Source organism: Rhinoraja longicauda, chromosome 6 (assembly GCF_053455715.1).
Source record: "Rhinoraja longicauda isolate Sanriku21f chromosome 6, sRhiLon1.1, whole genome shotgun sequence".
In the NCBI taxonomy this organism is placed as follows: domain Eukaryota; kingdom Metazoa; phylum Chordata; class Chondrichthyes; order Rajiformes; family Arhynchobatidae; genus Rhinoraja; species Rhinoraja longicauda.
In genome coordinates this window covers 36,997,298-37,013,180 of record NC_135958.1, presented here as the reverse complement: position 1 = coordinate 37,013,180, position 15,883 = coordinate 36,997,298, and the positions used below count along the sequence as shown (strand labels likewise).

General features: G+C 40.7%; 1 protein-coding gene across 3 annotated transcripts in view; it reads left to right on the top strand.

The window, feature by feature from the left end:
- The window catches only part of wwp2 (WW domain containing E3 ubiquitin protein ligase 2), a 168,393-nt gene extending 153,905 nt beyond the window's left edge, over window positions 1-14,488 (top strand). For all 3 annotated transcript variants that reach the window (XM_078400790.1, XM_078400792.1, XM_078400789.1), the window contains 3 exons: window positions 993-1,089; window positions 2,094-2,166; window positions 9,769-14,488. In XM_078400790.1, coding sequence (XP_078256916.1) covers window positions 993-1,089; window positions 2,094-2,166; window positions 9,769-9,868 — 270 coding nt within the window. In that variant the 3' untranslated portion in view covers window positions 9,869-14,488. The remainder of the gene's footprint in view (window positions 1-992; window positions 1,090-2,093; window positions 2,167-9,768) is intronic.
- The last annotated feature ends 1,395 nt before the right edge of the window (window positions 14,489-15,883 follow it).

Sequence of the window (15,883 nt, the reverse complement as noted above, 5' to 3'; positions counted from 1 at the left end):
CGCACATTCACACCATCCTACACACACTAGGGACAATTTACATTTATACCAAGCCAATTAACCTACAAACCTGTACATCTTTGGAGTGTGGGAAGAAAGCAACGATCTTGGAGAAAACCCACGCGGTTACGGGGAGAACGTACAAACTCCGAACAGACAGCACCCGTAGTCAGGATTAAACCCGCGTCTCTGCAAAGCAGAACAAAATGATATTAGTCTTTTGTAGCAATATTTCTTTATTTTTCTTCAGAACTTTGTTGTGTCATAGTTCTGTAAATTTACCTGGGTATTTTCATAACCCCAGGATATTTCAACACTTCCTACCAAAAATTACCTTTGGAATGCAGTAATGTAAGTGTTATTGCATTATTTGTAAGGTTGGGAACATAATTCTGACTGTAACAGATTTTCTATCCACTTAGCTACAACTAAATTAAAATGAAAATCAACATTTAGGAATTGTGAACGTATTTTTCTATTGCTATTTAGTTATTGGAAATTATGGCTGAATACCATATCCTGACTTAAGACTAATTTTATTATCCTAAAGCAGATATTAAAATTTAGGTACATAAACTCAGATTTGTAATTGAGCTTGAAAATAAAATAAACTGCTGGAAATCTGAAATAAAAAGAAAAAATGCTGGAAAAGCTCGGCAGGTTACACAGCCTCGGTGGAAAAGGAAACAATTCTGATGTTAACGTTGTTTTTCCGCAAATGCTGCCTGACCTGTTACGTTTTTTTTCAGCATTTTCTATTTTTGTTTGTAATTGGTTTTGATTTAAATAACTTAGAATTATAATTACACACAAGTTAAAACATCAGCAAGTTGGGCTTCAACAGACCCCATCATCTGATAAAGATAACAGATCTTTCATTCATTCTGGTAATCTAAATTGTGATGATAATAATACAGTTAACTTGTTGTGTATAAGAAGCCTTCATTGAATATGTGTGGTTACCAGCATCCTTTGTTTAACTCTGTTTTCAGGTTGTAAAAGAAATGGACAATGAGAAACGGATCAGATTATTGCAGTTTGTCACTGGCACATGTCGCCTGCCCGTTGGGGGCTTTACCGAGTTAATAGGTAAGAAATTATAGCTTTTATTTCAGAGTTTTTAGTTTTACGCCATGACTACTTGTTTTTTAATTACACATACCATTGTTCTCAATTGAGCCTCAATTAAGATTATAACCTTCGGACTTTTGATCTCAATTATTTTTAAGACATTTAATCCTCTCATTTCATTTGGTACCTGATCCTCCAACGACCCAGGTTTGATCCTGGCCTCTGGTGATGTCTGTGTGGAGTTAATATGCCCTCTGTTTGACGATGTGGATTCCCCCAGTTGACCTGGTTTGCTCCCACATCTTCTGAATGTGCTCGTGGATGAGATCATTGGCCACTGAAAATTAGGTGATGTGTGGATAGTAGGAGAATTGGCAGGGGTTATGGGATGTTAGTGAATGGGCATGTGAGACGGTATAGGTGACAGAGAAATAAGTAGAAAATGAGTTTGATCTAGAGTCGACATTCAATTAATGGGCTAAATGGTCATTTTCTAAATTGTAAGGCAAGCTGAAACATCAACTTAGACCAGTCAACTTCACCTTAAAAGTAGCTGCTAAAAGGAGCACTGCCTGTTTAGAGGTCTCCCTTTAGGTAATTTCCATACAAACACCCCTTACTCTGGAAATTAACTGGGCTCTGCCTCATGCACAATGATGTGGGTGAGGACAAGAACCTGACAGCATGGGAATTAAAAGGGCAACAGTTCATACCAACATTCTGCATGCAGATGATTCCCTGTACTGCCCTTAATGTTTTTTAAATTGCAATAAGATTTGTATTTATTTAATATTTTTTAAATTGATTTTCCATTGAATATTCAAATTCAATTTAAGAATTTCAGGGATTTACCTTTAGTTCAGATTTCATGTGGCTTCAGATGTTCAAATTTGAATGATTGGAATTTAATGCAGCAATAGTTAGTTAGGGAGTCAAATGGAGAGAATGGAATCCTAATAATTTGATGTTGAAATAAATTGAGATCATTATATAACATTCATACAATACAAATTTTACTTCAGGGAGCAATGGGCCACAAAAATTCTGCATCGATAAGGTTGGAAAAGATAGTTGGCTTCCAAGAAGTCACACTTGGTAAGTAACATTGAAAAGTTATTGAAAAATAATTGTATGCATGAAAAGATTCTTTTCATCCCAAGGGGTTGGACACGTTAGAGGCAGGAAACACGTTCCCAATGTTGGGGGCGTCCAGAACCAGGGGCCACAGTTTAAGAATAAGGGGTAGGCCATTTAGAACAGAGATGAAGAAAAAAAAATTTAGTCAGAGAGTTGTGAATCTGTGGAATTCTCTGCCTCAGAGGGCAGTGGAGGCCAATTCTCTGAATACATTCAAGAGAGAGCTAGATAGAGCTCTTAAGGATAGCGGAGTCAGGGGGTATGGGGAGAAGGCAGGAACGGGGTACTGATTGAGAATGATCAGCCATGATCACATTGAATGGCGGTGCTGGCTCGAAGGGCCGAATGGCCTTCTCCTGCACCTATTTTCTATTGTCTATTGTCTATTGATGATGCACATTTTGAAACATTTGCAGTTTTTTTTTTGGTCATCTGCAATATTCGGCCAATTTAATCCGTGAGTTAACTATGCATGGAGACGTTAATATCTGTCACCGTGACTGCCTTGGAATTACCTCCATTGACTGAACTGGTAGTCCTGACAGAGCAGCCAGAGTAGGTCTGTGTCAGGCCGTGAGTTAATTAAGAAGAGAAGGTATCACAAAATGCTGGAGTAACTCAGCAGGTCAGGCAGCACCTAGGAGAGAGGGAATGGGTGACGTTTCGGGTCGAGACCCTTCTTCAGACTGATGTCAGGGGGGCAGGACAAAGAAAGAATATAGGTGGAGACAGGAAGACAGTGGGAGAACTGGGAAGGGGGAGGGGAAGAGAGGGACAGAGGAACTATCTAAAGTTGGAGAAGTCAATGTTCATACCGCTGGGTTGTAGGCTGCCCAAGCGAAATATGAGATGCTGCTCCTCCAATTTCCGGTGAGCCTCACTATGGCACTGGAGGAGGCCCATGACAGAAAGGTCAGACTGGGACAAATAAGAAGAGAAGGTATCACAAAACTTGGCCTCTTCCTCACCAATCTACCTGTAGCCGATCCATCTGCCATGATTGAAGTGGTAGAAGTAACTGCCACACAGTCTCCGTGGAAAGACAACTGAGGACATTCCCATCATATTGTCTGGTACTGAGTCATGTTAAATAATAGAGACCAAGATCTAGAAACAAGAAACTACAGATTGCTGGTTTACCAAAGAAAGAAACAAAATGCTGGAGCCGGGCAGCATCCCTGGAGAACACGGATGGGTGAGGTTTTGGGTCGGGATCCTTCTTCAGGCAGATGGCAGGGGTGGGAGGTAAGAAAGCTAGAAGAGCGGAGGGGCAAGTCAAAGCACGGGAGACCATACGTGAACACAGGCGAGTGTGGTTTTGATAGGCACGACATTAGTTGGACAGAGGCTAGACAAAGTCCCACAAGGTGTAAGACAAAAGGATTTGAGAATTACGAATTGTGTAGCTAGAAGATTGACAAGTTGTGAATTGTTTAGGAATGTCGGTGGAGAGAGAGGGAGGGGAAGGGAGAGATAGATGCAAGGCCAGACAGAGCTCAGGGGAGGGGAGGAAAGAATGGAGGGGGGGGGGGTATGGGGGAGAAAGGGGGAGGGAGTGTTTAGTAGAGAATACCTCAAGTGGAGAATTCAATGTTCATACCTTTGAGTTCAAAGCCACCCGTGGAATATGAAGTGCTGTTCCACCAGTTTGTGTGTGACCTCACTCTGGCAATGTAGGAGGCCCAGGACAGAAAGGTCAGTATGAGAATGAGAAGGAGAGTTAAAATGGTTAACAATTGGGAGTTTCCCCGGGCCTTGGCAGACAGAACGCTGTTCAGCGAAATGCTCGGCAAAACCAAGCATAGACTGCATATAGTCTGCAATCTGGTATTTTTCTCTTTGCACCTGTTATTTTTATGTGTGGCTTGATTGTACTCATGTATAGTATGATTTGTCTGGATAGCAAACAAACTAGTTTTCTTCACTGTTGGAGGTCAATCTCCCAATCCCACGACATTGTTGCAGGAGTTCCTCGGGGCAGTGTCTTAGATTCAAAATCCAATGATCTTGACCTGCTTCATCAATGATCTGTCAATAATAAGGTCAGAAGTGGAGATGTTTAGTGGTGATTGCTCCATGTTCATTTCCATTCACAGTTCCTCCAAAAAAGAAAAAGTCTTTGCATGAGCAAGACCTAGTCAACTTTCTGGTGTTAGATAATAAGTGGCAAATAACATTGATGCCACAAAAGTTCCAATCAATTGTCGTCTCCAATGTGAGAGAGTCTAACCACCTCCCCTCCTTATTCAATTATAAATCTATTGTTGACTCCCCCACTGGCAACATTCTTTTGTGTCACTATCGACCAGAAGCTCAACTTGACAACCACATGTTCAGCGTTTGAATTACCGTCTGATATCGCGAAGCCTTTCCACCATCTACTAGGCATAGACTATAATGTAATGCAAATTACCTACTCACAAGATTTTGTGTAGCTCCAAGAACACTCAAGCAGCTCAACCAGGATAAATCATTAGGCTTGATTAGTGACCCCTTTAAACTTTCATTCCCTCAACCACCAGCTCATAGTGGATACAATTTGTACCATATATAAGATGTAGCCTAGTTATTCACCTAGTCAATTTCAACAACGCTCCCAAACCCGTCACCTCTAGCTCTAAGAGCGACAAAGGTTTTAGGTGTGTGTGTGAACACCACAATTTGCATGTTCCCCTTTACAATTTCGATTTTCTTTTCTCAACATGGCTGGGTTTAAATCCTGGAACTCCCTATCCAACAGGATTGTGGGAGTAGCTTTACCAGATGGATTGCAACAGGTTCAACAATGTTTTCTTGAGGATTGTAGAACTGGTGGGAAGGAATTGAGGGAACATGACCCAATGTAGTTCAGCAAGCTGAGACACTAAGTGAAATTTGATACGTGGCAGAGTTTTGGACGAGCTGAAATTTATGGAGAGTTGAGAAGGGAAAGCTAACTATTGAGCATTGATCAAGTCTTGTGTGGAGGCAAGTGATGCAGGATGAGGGTTTTAGTAGGAGTTAGCCAATACTAAGGAAAGGAAGTCGATAGTTCTTTTGATGGAAAATATACGGAATGGAAACCATACGTTTAGCATAATAAAGTTGCAAACAGTCAAAGTGGGAATGATTATTTCCACTCTGTAGCTCAGGAACTTTCAAGGACAATTTTAGCACTTTGGCTTCTAGCCTTGTTATGAGCATTCAAAGCAGAGCACAGACTAAAAAGAAATATTTCAGTCAATAAAAAAGGAGCTGTCAGAGAGTTCCAATGTTTTAGAATATCTTTAGATGATTGCATTAGAATATAGGTTTGATTATTTCAGATGAATCTATTTTTGTGTTACACACCCTTGCATGCATTTGTTGTGTCTTGCTGTAGAGCAGTTCATTAAAGGGCGATGGAAGCTGGTCCTTAGAATATTTTCAAGTCAGATGTTGGTGGATACTTGATAAGCAATGGGCTGAAAGGTTATGTGTAGGAAAGAACTGCAGATGCTGGTTTAAATCAAAGGTCTGAAGTTTGAAGAAGGGTCTCGACCCGAAACATCACCCGTTCTTTCTCTCCAGAGATGCTGCCTTACCCCGCTGAGTTACTTCAGCATTTTGTGTCTACCCGCTGAAAGGTTATTGCAGGTACAGAGGAATGCAGAATTGAGGTTGCAGTCAGATTAGTCAGATGTGGTTTGCAGGGCTGAGTGGCCTTTTCTTGCTTGTGACTTGGATGTTTGTATGCCATACCACTGCCATCAGAGATAAACCAACACAAGGAATAGGAATCTTTTACAGTGATCACTAGCATAATTTTAAAATCCAAAGTCAGTATAGTGAATCCCATGTTTGATCAAAGAGAGTTATAATTGGTGATTTTAATTTTAGGTTTTATAATGTTTTTAAAGAATAAAAGCTGGAATCTGTGGTGCTGTGATTGTTCACCGCCCTCCAAATTTCCCTCAATGTTTTTACTGGCTTCACCTCTAAAGTAGTTTTTATGTCCCCTGTTGGAAAGATAGTTGCAAGCTTTCAATTTATTCACTATATTGCCAAAAGAACCACTAATGTTAATGCAATAAAACTGTGAACTGTCAGAAGCAGTTTTATTTCTTTCAAGTTAACACTCTCCAGCACTTCACACATTTTTTAAAGTTAACAAATAAACACCCGCTATTCATCTCATAATCTTGATTCCCTCTTTATTTTTAACTATTATTCTACCAATTTCTGAAAATAATAGAATAGCTACCTATTGCAGTTCCCCCCCCCCCCTTTTCTTCTGGCTTTTGCCATCTTGTATCTGAAAACAGCTGTCAAAATCTGTTTAGACTGGCTTTAAAGACATAACTTAATGTTCAGAATATAAAATTGCTTCATTACTGTCGGAACTTTGAATGGCCAAAAATATCCAATTGTTAAAATCATATAGGTCCAACTCCTAGAAAGTCAAGGTCATCTTTTCTTCCCTCTCCTTATGTTTTATTTGTTTGTGTGGAGGGTATTAATTGCAAGCCTGACATTTTATTGCCCCCCCCCCCCCTCCATAATTGCTCTTAAACAGAATGGTCATGTCATGGACTACGACAAACAGAAATGTGAGTCTGAAGATCCATGTGCCAGATTTCCGTCCCAGATGCCTTATTTTACAACAACTAGGTGGTTTCACGAACATTTTCTAGCACTAGTTTTTATTACAGATTTATTTATTTAACTGAATTTAAAAGACTCAGTTGCTGTGCTGGGACTTCATCTCATATCTGTGGATGAGTACTCCAAGCCACTGAGCTAATGGTCACCATGGACGAGTTGGGTCAAATGACCCAACTTTATTCTTTATTCTTTACCCTTTATTCTTGGCTATCTCAGTTATGTAATTGAAAAATATTTGATTCAATGGCCCAATTCAAAACAGAAGAATAACATATTCCGCCTGAGGAATCTACAGCCTCATGGTACGAACATTGAATTTTCCAATTTCAGATAACGCTTATCTGCTTTGTGTTGTCCCCTTTTCCATAACCCCTTTCTCTCACCCCAGCCCTCCATCACCCATTACTGTCCTCCTCCCCCTCTAATTCCATCTCCCTACTATCCACACATTTTACCCACCAGCTCTCCCTGCCTCTTCCCCATCTGGTTCCGGTTCCATCTTTCTTTTTTTAGATTTTGTTTTTAGATTTAGAGATTCAGCGCGGAAACAGGCCCTTCGGCCCACCGAGTCCGTGCCGCCCAGCGATCCCCGCACATTAACACTACCCTACACAAACTAGGGACAACCTTTACATTTACCCAGTCAATTAACCTACATACCTGTACGTCTTTGGAGTGTGGGAGGAAACTGAAGATCTCGGAGAAAACCCACGCAGGTCATGGGGAGAACGTACAAACTCCGTACAGACGGCGCCCGTAGTCAGGATCGAACCTGAGTCTCCGGCGCTGCATTCGCTGTAAGGCAGCAAATCTACCGCTGCGCCACCATGCCGCCCTTCTTATCTTTCTTACTAAGCAAATTCCAGCTTATCACCCTCCTAGCTCACAAGATCATGAAAGTGTTTAATTGTCAAATGTACCGGTAAGGGAACAATTTCTTACTTACTGCAGCTTCACAGGCCCATTAAAGCAATAGAATACAATGAATGGACAATAATCCATAATACAATAAATTGATAAGCAGTTATGCTAGGTAACCAGGTCATGACAGAGCAAAGAAAACAAAGTAAGTAATGCAAACAAAGGCACAAAACATAGTAGATCACAATTGTTGAGATAGGGTTGTCGTTAGTGCTGTGCCCTGTTTGAGACTATGAAGGTTGCTGGGAAGAAGCTGTTCTTGAACCTGCAGATCCTGTTTTTCCGGCTCCTGCAATTTCTTCCCGATGGTAGTGGTGAGATGAGAGTGTGGCCAGGCTGGTGTGGGTCTTTCATGATATTGGCTGCCGTTTTGAGGCAGCATCTCCTATACATCCATTCAATGGATCTTAAGGATCCACCTATTATTTCCAAAAAATGCTGGAGTAACTCAGCAGGTCAGGCAGCATCTCGGGAGAGAAGGAATGGGTGACGTTTCGGGTCGAGACCCTTCTTCAGACTGATGTCGGGGGTGGGACAAAGGAAGGATATAGGTGGAGACAGGAAGATAGAGGGAGATCTGGGAAGGAGGAGGGGAAGGGAGGGACAGAGGAGCTATCTGAAGTTGGAGAAGTCGACGTTCAAACCACCGGGCCACAAACTGCCCAGGCGAAATATGAGGTGCTGCTCCTCCAATTTCCGGCGGGCCTCACTATGGCACTGGAGGAGGCCCATGACAGAGAGGTCAGACTGGGAATGGGAGGGGGAGTTAAAGTGCTGGGCCACCGGGAGATCAGTTGCGTTAATGCGGACCGAGCGCAGGTGTTCAGCGAAGCGATCGCCGAGCCTGCGCTTGGTTTCGCCGATATAGATGAGTTGACATCTAGAGCAGCGGATGCAATAGATGAGGTTGGAGGAGGTGCAGGTGAACCTCTGTCTCACCTGGAAAGAATGTTTGGGTCCTTTGATGGAGTTGAGGGGGGAGGTGAAGGGACAGGTGTTGCATCTCGTGCGGTTGCAAGGGAAAGTGCCCGGGGTTAGGGTGGTTTGGGTAGGAAGGGACGAGTGGACCAGGGAGTTGCGGAGGGAACGGTCTCTGCGGAATGCAGAGAGGGGAGGGGATGGGAAGATATGGCCAGTGGTGGGGTCCCGTTGTAGGTGACGGAAATGTTGGTGGATGATATGTTGGATCCGCTGGCTGGTGGGGTGGAAGGTGAGAACGAGGGGGATCCTGTCCTTGTTGCGAGTGGGGGGATGGGGAGCAAGAGCGGAGCTGCGGGATGTAGAAGAGACCCTAGTGAGAGCCTCATCTATAATGGAGGAGGGGAAGCCCCGTTTTCTGAAAAACGAGGACATCTCGGAAGCCCTAGTCTGAAACACCTCATCCCGGGCGCAGATGCGGCGTAGACGGAGGAATTGGGAGTAGGGGATAGACTTTTTGCAGGGGACCGGGTGGGAAGAAGTGTAGTCCAGATAGCTGTGTGAGTCGGTGGGCTTGTAATAAATGTCCAATAATGTCCAATAAATGTCCAATGTCCAATAATTAAGGATCCACCTGTCTTCACCTTCATCCCCCCCCCCCACCTGGCTGCCTTTTATTTTGTCTGCCTCCATCCAAGATATCTATCATCCATTTGCCTCTCAATTCCACCACTCCTGCTCCCCTACCTGGCTCCATTTGCCCTGCATCCTTCATCCCTCCTCAGTCCACATTATCTCCTGCCCTTAACTCACTCTTCCCCCTCGCCTCGTTATACTGGTTATCTCCCTTCCCCATTCTGTCTGAACATGGACAATTCCTTTCCTCCCCACAGGTGCTGATCAATCCGATAAGTTCCTTTCGCAGATTGATGCTCCAAATTTCAGCTTCTGCAGTCTCTTGCGTCTCCATCTTGTTTGAAATAGGGAATTGCAGTTTGAAATAGGAAATTAATTACTTACAAAAAATTAGAATTATTTTAAAATAATTAACATATGGAGTGTGATTGAAATAAGCGATTGTTGTGATTTTTTTTGCAGCTTCAATCGCCTAGACCTCCCCCCTTACAAAAGTTATGAGCAACTAAAGGAGAAGTTACTGTTTGCCATTGAAGAAACAGAAGGCTTTGGTCAAGAGTAACGGGTTCTTTCAGCTGCAGAGAGGAAACATCGAATAAGGAAACTTTATTTAACATTCAGAAGACAGTGGCTACTATGAAGAACTTCTAGCTTAAGTTTGCTTCCATATGTCCCTTTAATTGATCTTTGTATAATATAAGTTCTGTTTGTTTTTAGGATTTGACCGGTTAATTAATAATATAACATTACTTTCATGACTGAGATACATGTTTCTTTCTCTGAATCCGTCATAGGTTTATGTTAAGTGAACTGCTACTGACTTATTACCCGTTACACTTTCGACACTTAGTGTTCGATACGATAGAACTTTATTTACCCCAGGAGGGAAATTAATTTGCCAACAGTCATAAAAACACAAAATACATGAAACATGAAATTAAAGTGGCGAATGGAAAGGCTTTGGGATGTGCAAAGATTGACGAGGTGGGGGGGGAGGGGAATCAGTCTCAGTCTACCCCACGACAGAAGGGGGAGGAGTTGTAAAGTTTGATAGCCACAGGGAAGAAGGATCTCCTGTGGCGATCAGGTTCTTCCACCCATGTAGAAACGGGAAATCAGTTGCTGGTTTACAAGAAAGGATACAAAGTGAAGAAGGTGCCCTGACCCGAAACGTCAATCTGAAGAAGAGTCACGATCCGAAACATCAATTTCAAGAAGAGTCACGATCCGAAATGCTAACTTGCCATATTGTTCAGAGATGCTGCCTGACCCGCTGAGTTTCTCCAGCACTTTGTGTCTTTGTTTCTTCTTCCACTCATTCTGGTTCTGGCAAGCCATTCAAGGTTTCCCAAGCTTTGCTTCAAGTTTTTCCGAGAGTTTTCACAATCCCGCACCATGCTGTTCTCCATTTTCACTTCAGGTACCCATCTTTAGCTGTTCTCGTGTGGAATCACCTTCCACCTGAAGCACATAGCTCATCCATTTCCAGTGCTCTTGATGATTATGGTGTTTATTTCGTCTTGACCGCACTGTAAAATCAGGTCTTCGTTTGGGATTGTTTAGGGCCAAGAGATACAGAGGCAGGCTGTATAAAGTGAAGTCTGTTTGGGCACGTGAAGTTCTGCTATTCCTCAGCGTTCTGGTAGAGAAGTGTCGATAGATCTCAGGTTTTGTCTGGGTCTTATAGTTTGATGTTCGTCCGACTGCATGTAAGCTCCTGAAGGTATTCCTGACTGTTGATTTTGTTCTTGATGGCTTGTTCCACCATCCTGACTGATGGTACAGTTCAAGTGTGTGGACGTTTCAGCGTTAGAGATAACATGATTTTATGTCCATACTGATGATGGTGAATCAAAATGAAAGGTCATTATATCCGTTACTCAGTTAATTTTTGGTGTGATTTGTTGGTTGAATGTATTGAGTAATTGCTTCGTTCTTTCGTGTGTTATTGGGTATGTGAGATGATTTTGGAGGGTGTCCATCTGTTGTCTCGGAATATCTTCTGTTGTGCACCATGTTTCCCACAAGTAAAAGTGAAGAGAATTGCAGACATGCCATTCCCTTGATGTGCTGAAGTTTTGTCTTCAAAGCAGATCAACGATACGTGTAAAGTTGGCTTAGACACATTTGATATTGATTGTACAACGAAGGATTCCTTATTCTCACAGAGTATTCCATGGTTTAATCCAGTGTTTCTCAACCTTTTTACCCTTGCGGAATCCTTGAAATAATTTTCATGTCTCAGGGAACCCCCACATAAAAATTCGTCACGTACAGCTCCTGTCCACTGACCACTAAAGGCCGTTTCACACTGGCGCCGTATTGACGTCGCTAAACTATTATATTATATATGACTATTATATTTACTTTTAAATTACATAACAGGTTGAAAACTTTATTATAATACCCAAGAATTTTCCAAGAATATGCCGTATGTGTATAATAAAATGACGAACATGAAATTAAACACAAAAATGACTCAAAAATGCATTTACATATGATTAGCAAGGATGTGCATTTCTGCTCTACATTGGTTCTAGTCCTGGGGAAAACAAACCCACATATGACCACTGATTGCAGTAATTTATAGTATAATGTCATCTTGCTTATTGAAGTACTTGTTGAAGTAAATTTGCATATAAATTGATAATCAGCCCAAAAAGGTGACAATTGGCTTTTCTGCTGTGTTTTATATTTTAACCACGTCTTAATTAATTAATATAGTTATATAATCTTGCACTTAAATTTAATATTTACTCATTACAGTTCCACCACTGATTTCCTGGCACTCTTGGTTCCAAAAAATCAGAAAATGGTTTATCCATTTTACCTGACCAAAGGAGGTCACGGCCTCTGATAGGGATTCAACGGTACCGGAACGGTCCACCTAGGCTGTTGGGGGGGGAGATACTGGCCTGCAATGCCGGCCAAGGAAGTCGGCTATGGGGATACATGTGCTGGCTCCAGCTGGGCTGGAGTTCCAGACCCCTGGCCGCAGGTTGCAAATTCAACCCACCAATCGGCCATGGAAGTCCCAATGAGGTCGAGATTGGCTGCCTTGCCCAGCCTAGGTGCCACATTTTTGGGGAGACTTCCAGGGAGGGTGGATTTCTCGCAGAACCCCTAGCGACCTCTTGCGGAACCCTAGTGTTCCGGGGAAGCCCGGTTGAGAAACGCTGGCCTAATCCTATGAATGGTGTTAGAGGTTTTCTCAATGTCTGTGAAATTTATGTAGAGAGGCTGGTACCATTCTCTGCATTGTTCTATTACATCTCGTATATAAAGATCTGGGCTGTGCTGCCATCTCTTTCCAAAGACCAGTTCATGCTTTTCTGGGAATGCTACCAGCTGCTTCTGATGTATGCTGGACTGTGATCTTGCACATTACTTGCTTGGCACAGATGGAGGTGTAAGATCATGTCAGTTAATGCCAATATTAAATTCTTCCTTCTTTGAGTATCTTCACTTTAATCCCATTGCTCCACTTATCTGGTTCCTTTTATCTTTTCTAGACTGATGTTTGAATAGAGAGACCAGTATAGATCATGCTGACTCAGGATTTATTTTGAACAATTCTGTCATTGTCTTTATCTGGAGCATTCCCATTTTTAAGAATGCATTCTCACGAGATGGCCTTGTTTATTGCCGAAGAGTGTATTTGTTTGTATGTGTATGCTGTTTGCCACTGTTAGAGCATAGTTACTTTATAGATGGTTTCTTGTTGGATACACAAGCTGACATACCATAGCAAGGCACAGGCACGAGAAATGACTTTTGATCTTTAGTAAGTATCTCTTTTAGTTGGTATAATATATATTGTTGCAATAATATTTTAATCGTGTTTTCATTCTAAGCAAGAATGAGTCCACAGAGATCAATTGGATAATGTCCACATAAAAAAAGGAATTTGAAACTAACCAGGACATACAGAAATATAAGTTACCTCAAAATGAATGTAAAGCATTTCTTGAGAATAGATAATAATTGCAATTGTGATTTTTCTAAAGGTTTTAGTCATGTTGTAAATATTTTGTTAATGTATGTTTAACTGAGACAATACTCTAAATACATTTCAGGTTTGCAGTTTGCTTTGATGCTCAAAGATGAATCATGGGAACCAGCAGCAAATATTATATTTCGGGCACAAAGCTTAGAAATTTTGTTTTATGGCATACTAAAGTAATTATCCAACATTGTTGCCTTTTAAAATATAAATATATATTTCAAAATGTTATTGTGGCAGTAGCATGTAGAACTCAATGGACTCTCTTTACATTCATCTAATTGATTCAAATGCTTTCTCACTTTTATTTTCAGTAATGTATTGTGATCCTTTTGTTAGAGGTGACGGTTAACTTAATAAACCTCATCATAGAATTATCAGGCAATCAAATTTTGAATTAGTGGCTTTTCAAAATTGTACTTTATTGGAAATAGTAAATACAGTGGCAAAACAAAATTACTGAGATCAGAATTAAGACAAATCATATTTTATTAAAGCTCTTGCTGTTTCGTCTTTGTTTCTAATTGTATGTTGTGTGATGGCTGCGACATCAAAAGGTAACTCTGAGTAAACTTTATTCCTGATTTCCGCAAACGTACTGTGTTTTATGAATATATTTTTGAAAAATTAGCCAATAAATGACTGGCTTGGTTTTACCTTTTGGCTCAGCTCTGCTAGGTTATTAACTTTGCACTCTTTAGTAAAGAAATATTCAGTATTTTAATTAAATCTATTGTATAATCAAAGAAAGCAGAACAAAATCTCTTGTAAACGATTATTTTTTTCAAAATAGAGAAACTATTGTGTAAAATGTGTATATTTGTTTTCCTGGAATAATAGCAAAGATCATAAGTTTTATGGAAGTTTTAAATAAATGTAATGGTTGATGTATGTTCCAAATATGTGATTAATGTTTTGTGCTTTTGTAGCTATGCAAGAATGAAGTATGGTGCACACTTCACTATGCTGACACTGTACATTAGTTAATTTCTGACTTTCAGGAGGCGATGATTTCTGATAAAAGGTTCACACAATATTCTAAGCTTTTGAATTTATGTTGTGAATTATGTTTGAAATTTTAAACACCAAATGTAATACCGCTGATTATTTTTGGGTCAAAATGAATTGATCATTGATAAATAATTCAAGCTTTTTAAAATTATAAATAATTGCTGATTTGGAAGATAAATAAAAGTAAAATAACTTTTAGAGGATGAATTGCAGTTTTGTGTAATAAAAATGAAGATTTTAACATTGCATCCAGAAAATATATATATATATTTTTTTATATGGTATCCATGCAAAGTGTCATTGCCTCAGTGTCACCTCACTCAGTATGATAAAAGGGTTTACATTCTGGTTAATTTAAATCTTATTATAATTCTCACAGCTGTTGTCATTCTGTAATCATTTTTTTCCAATTCATCTTTCCTAGTTTTAAAATCACTTGTCTAAAATTAGTTCGTTTTCAGTCTGTTACTTTAGACAAGGCACTGGAAAGATACTACCAATTCTGTGCACACAAAGTCTTCCAATGCATTGGAAGGATATGCAAACTAAAATCAGTGTTCCCTTCTAGATAAACACAGTGAGGAACGAGCCCCTAGATATTACACTTGTTGCTTACATACCTGATTCCATACTGCTGAACTCTATTCCAATTCCCGTCAAGATATTACCAGGCAGATGAAGGTAACGATTCAAGGATATATTCAAAGCCTCTTCAAAGCAATGCATAATCCCCACCTACTCCTGAAAATCTCTGGAGAAGAATCATTCAGGATGCTATTGAGAAACCTGGGTCTATGCTTTGAGGACACATGGAAGTGGTGGAAGAGCCGCACTACTTCACAAACTACTCACCTGTCCACGCCATCAGGCATCTCCTGCCCCATCTGTGGAAGAGTGCTCTCCACATTGGCCTCTAGAGCACCTCAGAACCCACAAAGCCAAAGATGAAGCAAGTCATCCTTGAACCTCAACTGCTATAGAAAAATGAACATTTTTCATAAGTCACTATCAATCATTGTCCTCACATTTGTATGCTGTATTTTCTGTAACCTTACGCAATCATTTACAAAATAAGCAATAGAGGATATAGTTTCTATGGTATGATGGGGGACTATTGTGATACCTATCTTTCAAAGTAGATTGAACAAGTTCATGTTCAGCCTAATTTAGGAAAGGGAATGATATTTTTAATTAAAGATGAAGAAGGAAAGTATCTCATACGGAAAACATAAAGATGGCACCTCCTCCAACCTCATCTACTGTATCCGTTGTTCAAGATGTGGACCCTTATACATCGGCGAGACCAAACACAGACTGGACAATCGTTTCGTGGAACACCTTCGCTCAGCCCGCATGAACTAACCTGATCTCCCAGTTTTTAATTTAATTCCCCTTTCCATTCCAACACAGACCTTTCTGTCCTTGGTCTCCTCCATTGTCAGAGTGAGGCCAAAAGCAAATTGGAGGAACAGCATCTCACATTTCGCTTGAGCAGCTTACAGCCCAGTGGTATGAATTTGATTTCTCTCACTTCAGGTAGTCCCCACATTCCCTCTCTCTCTC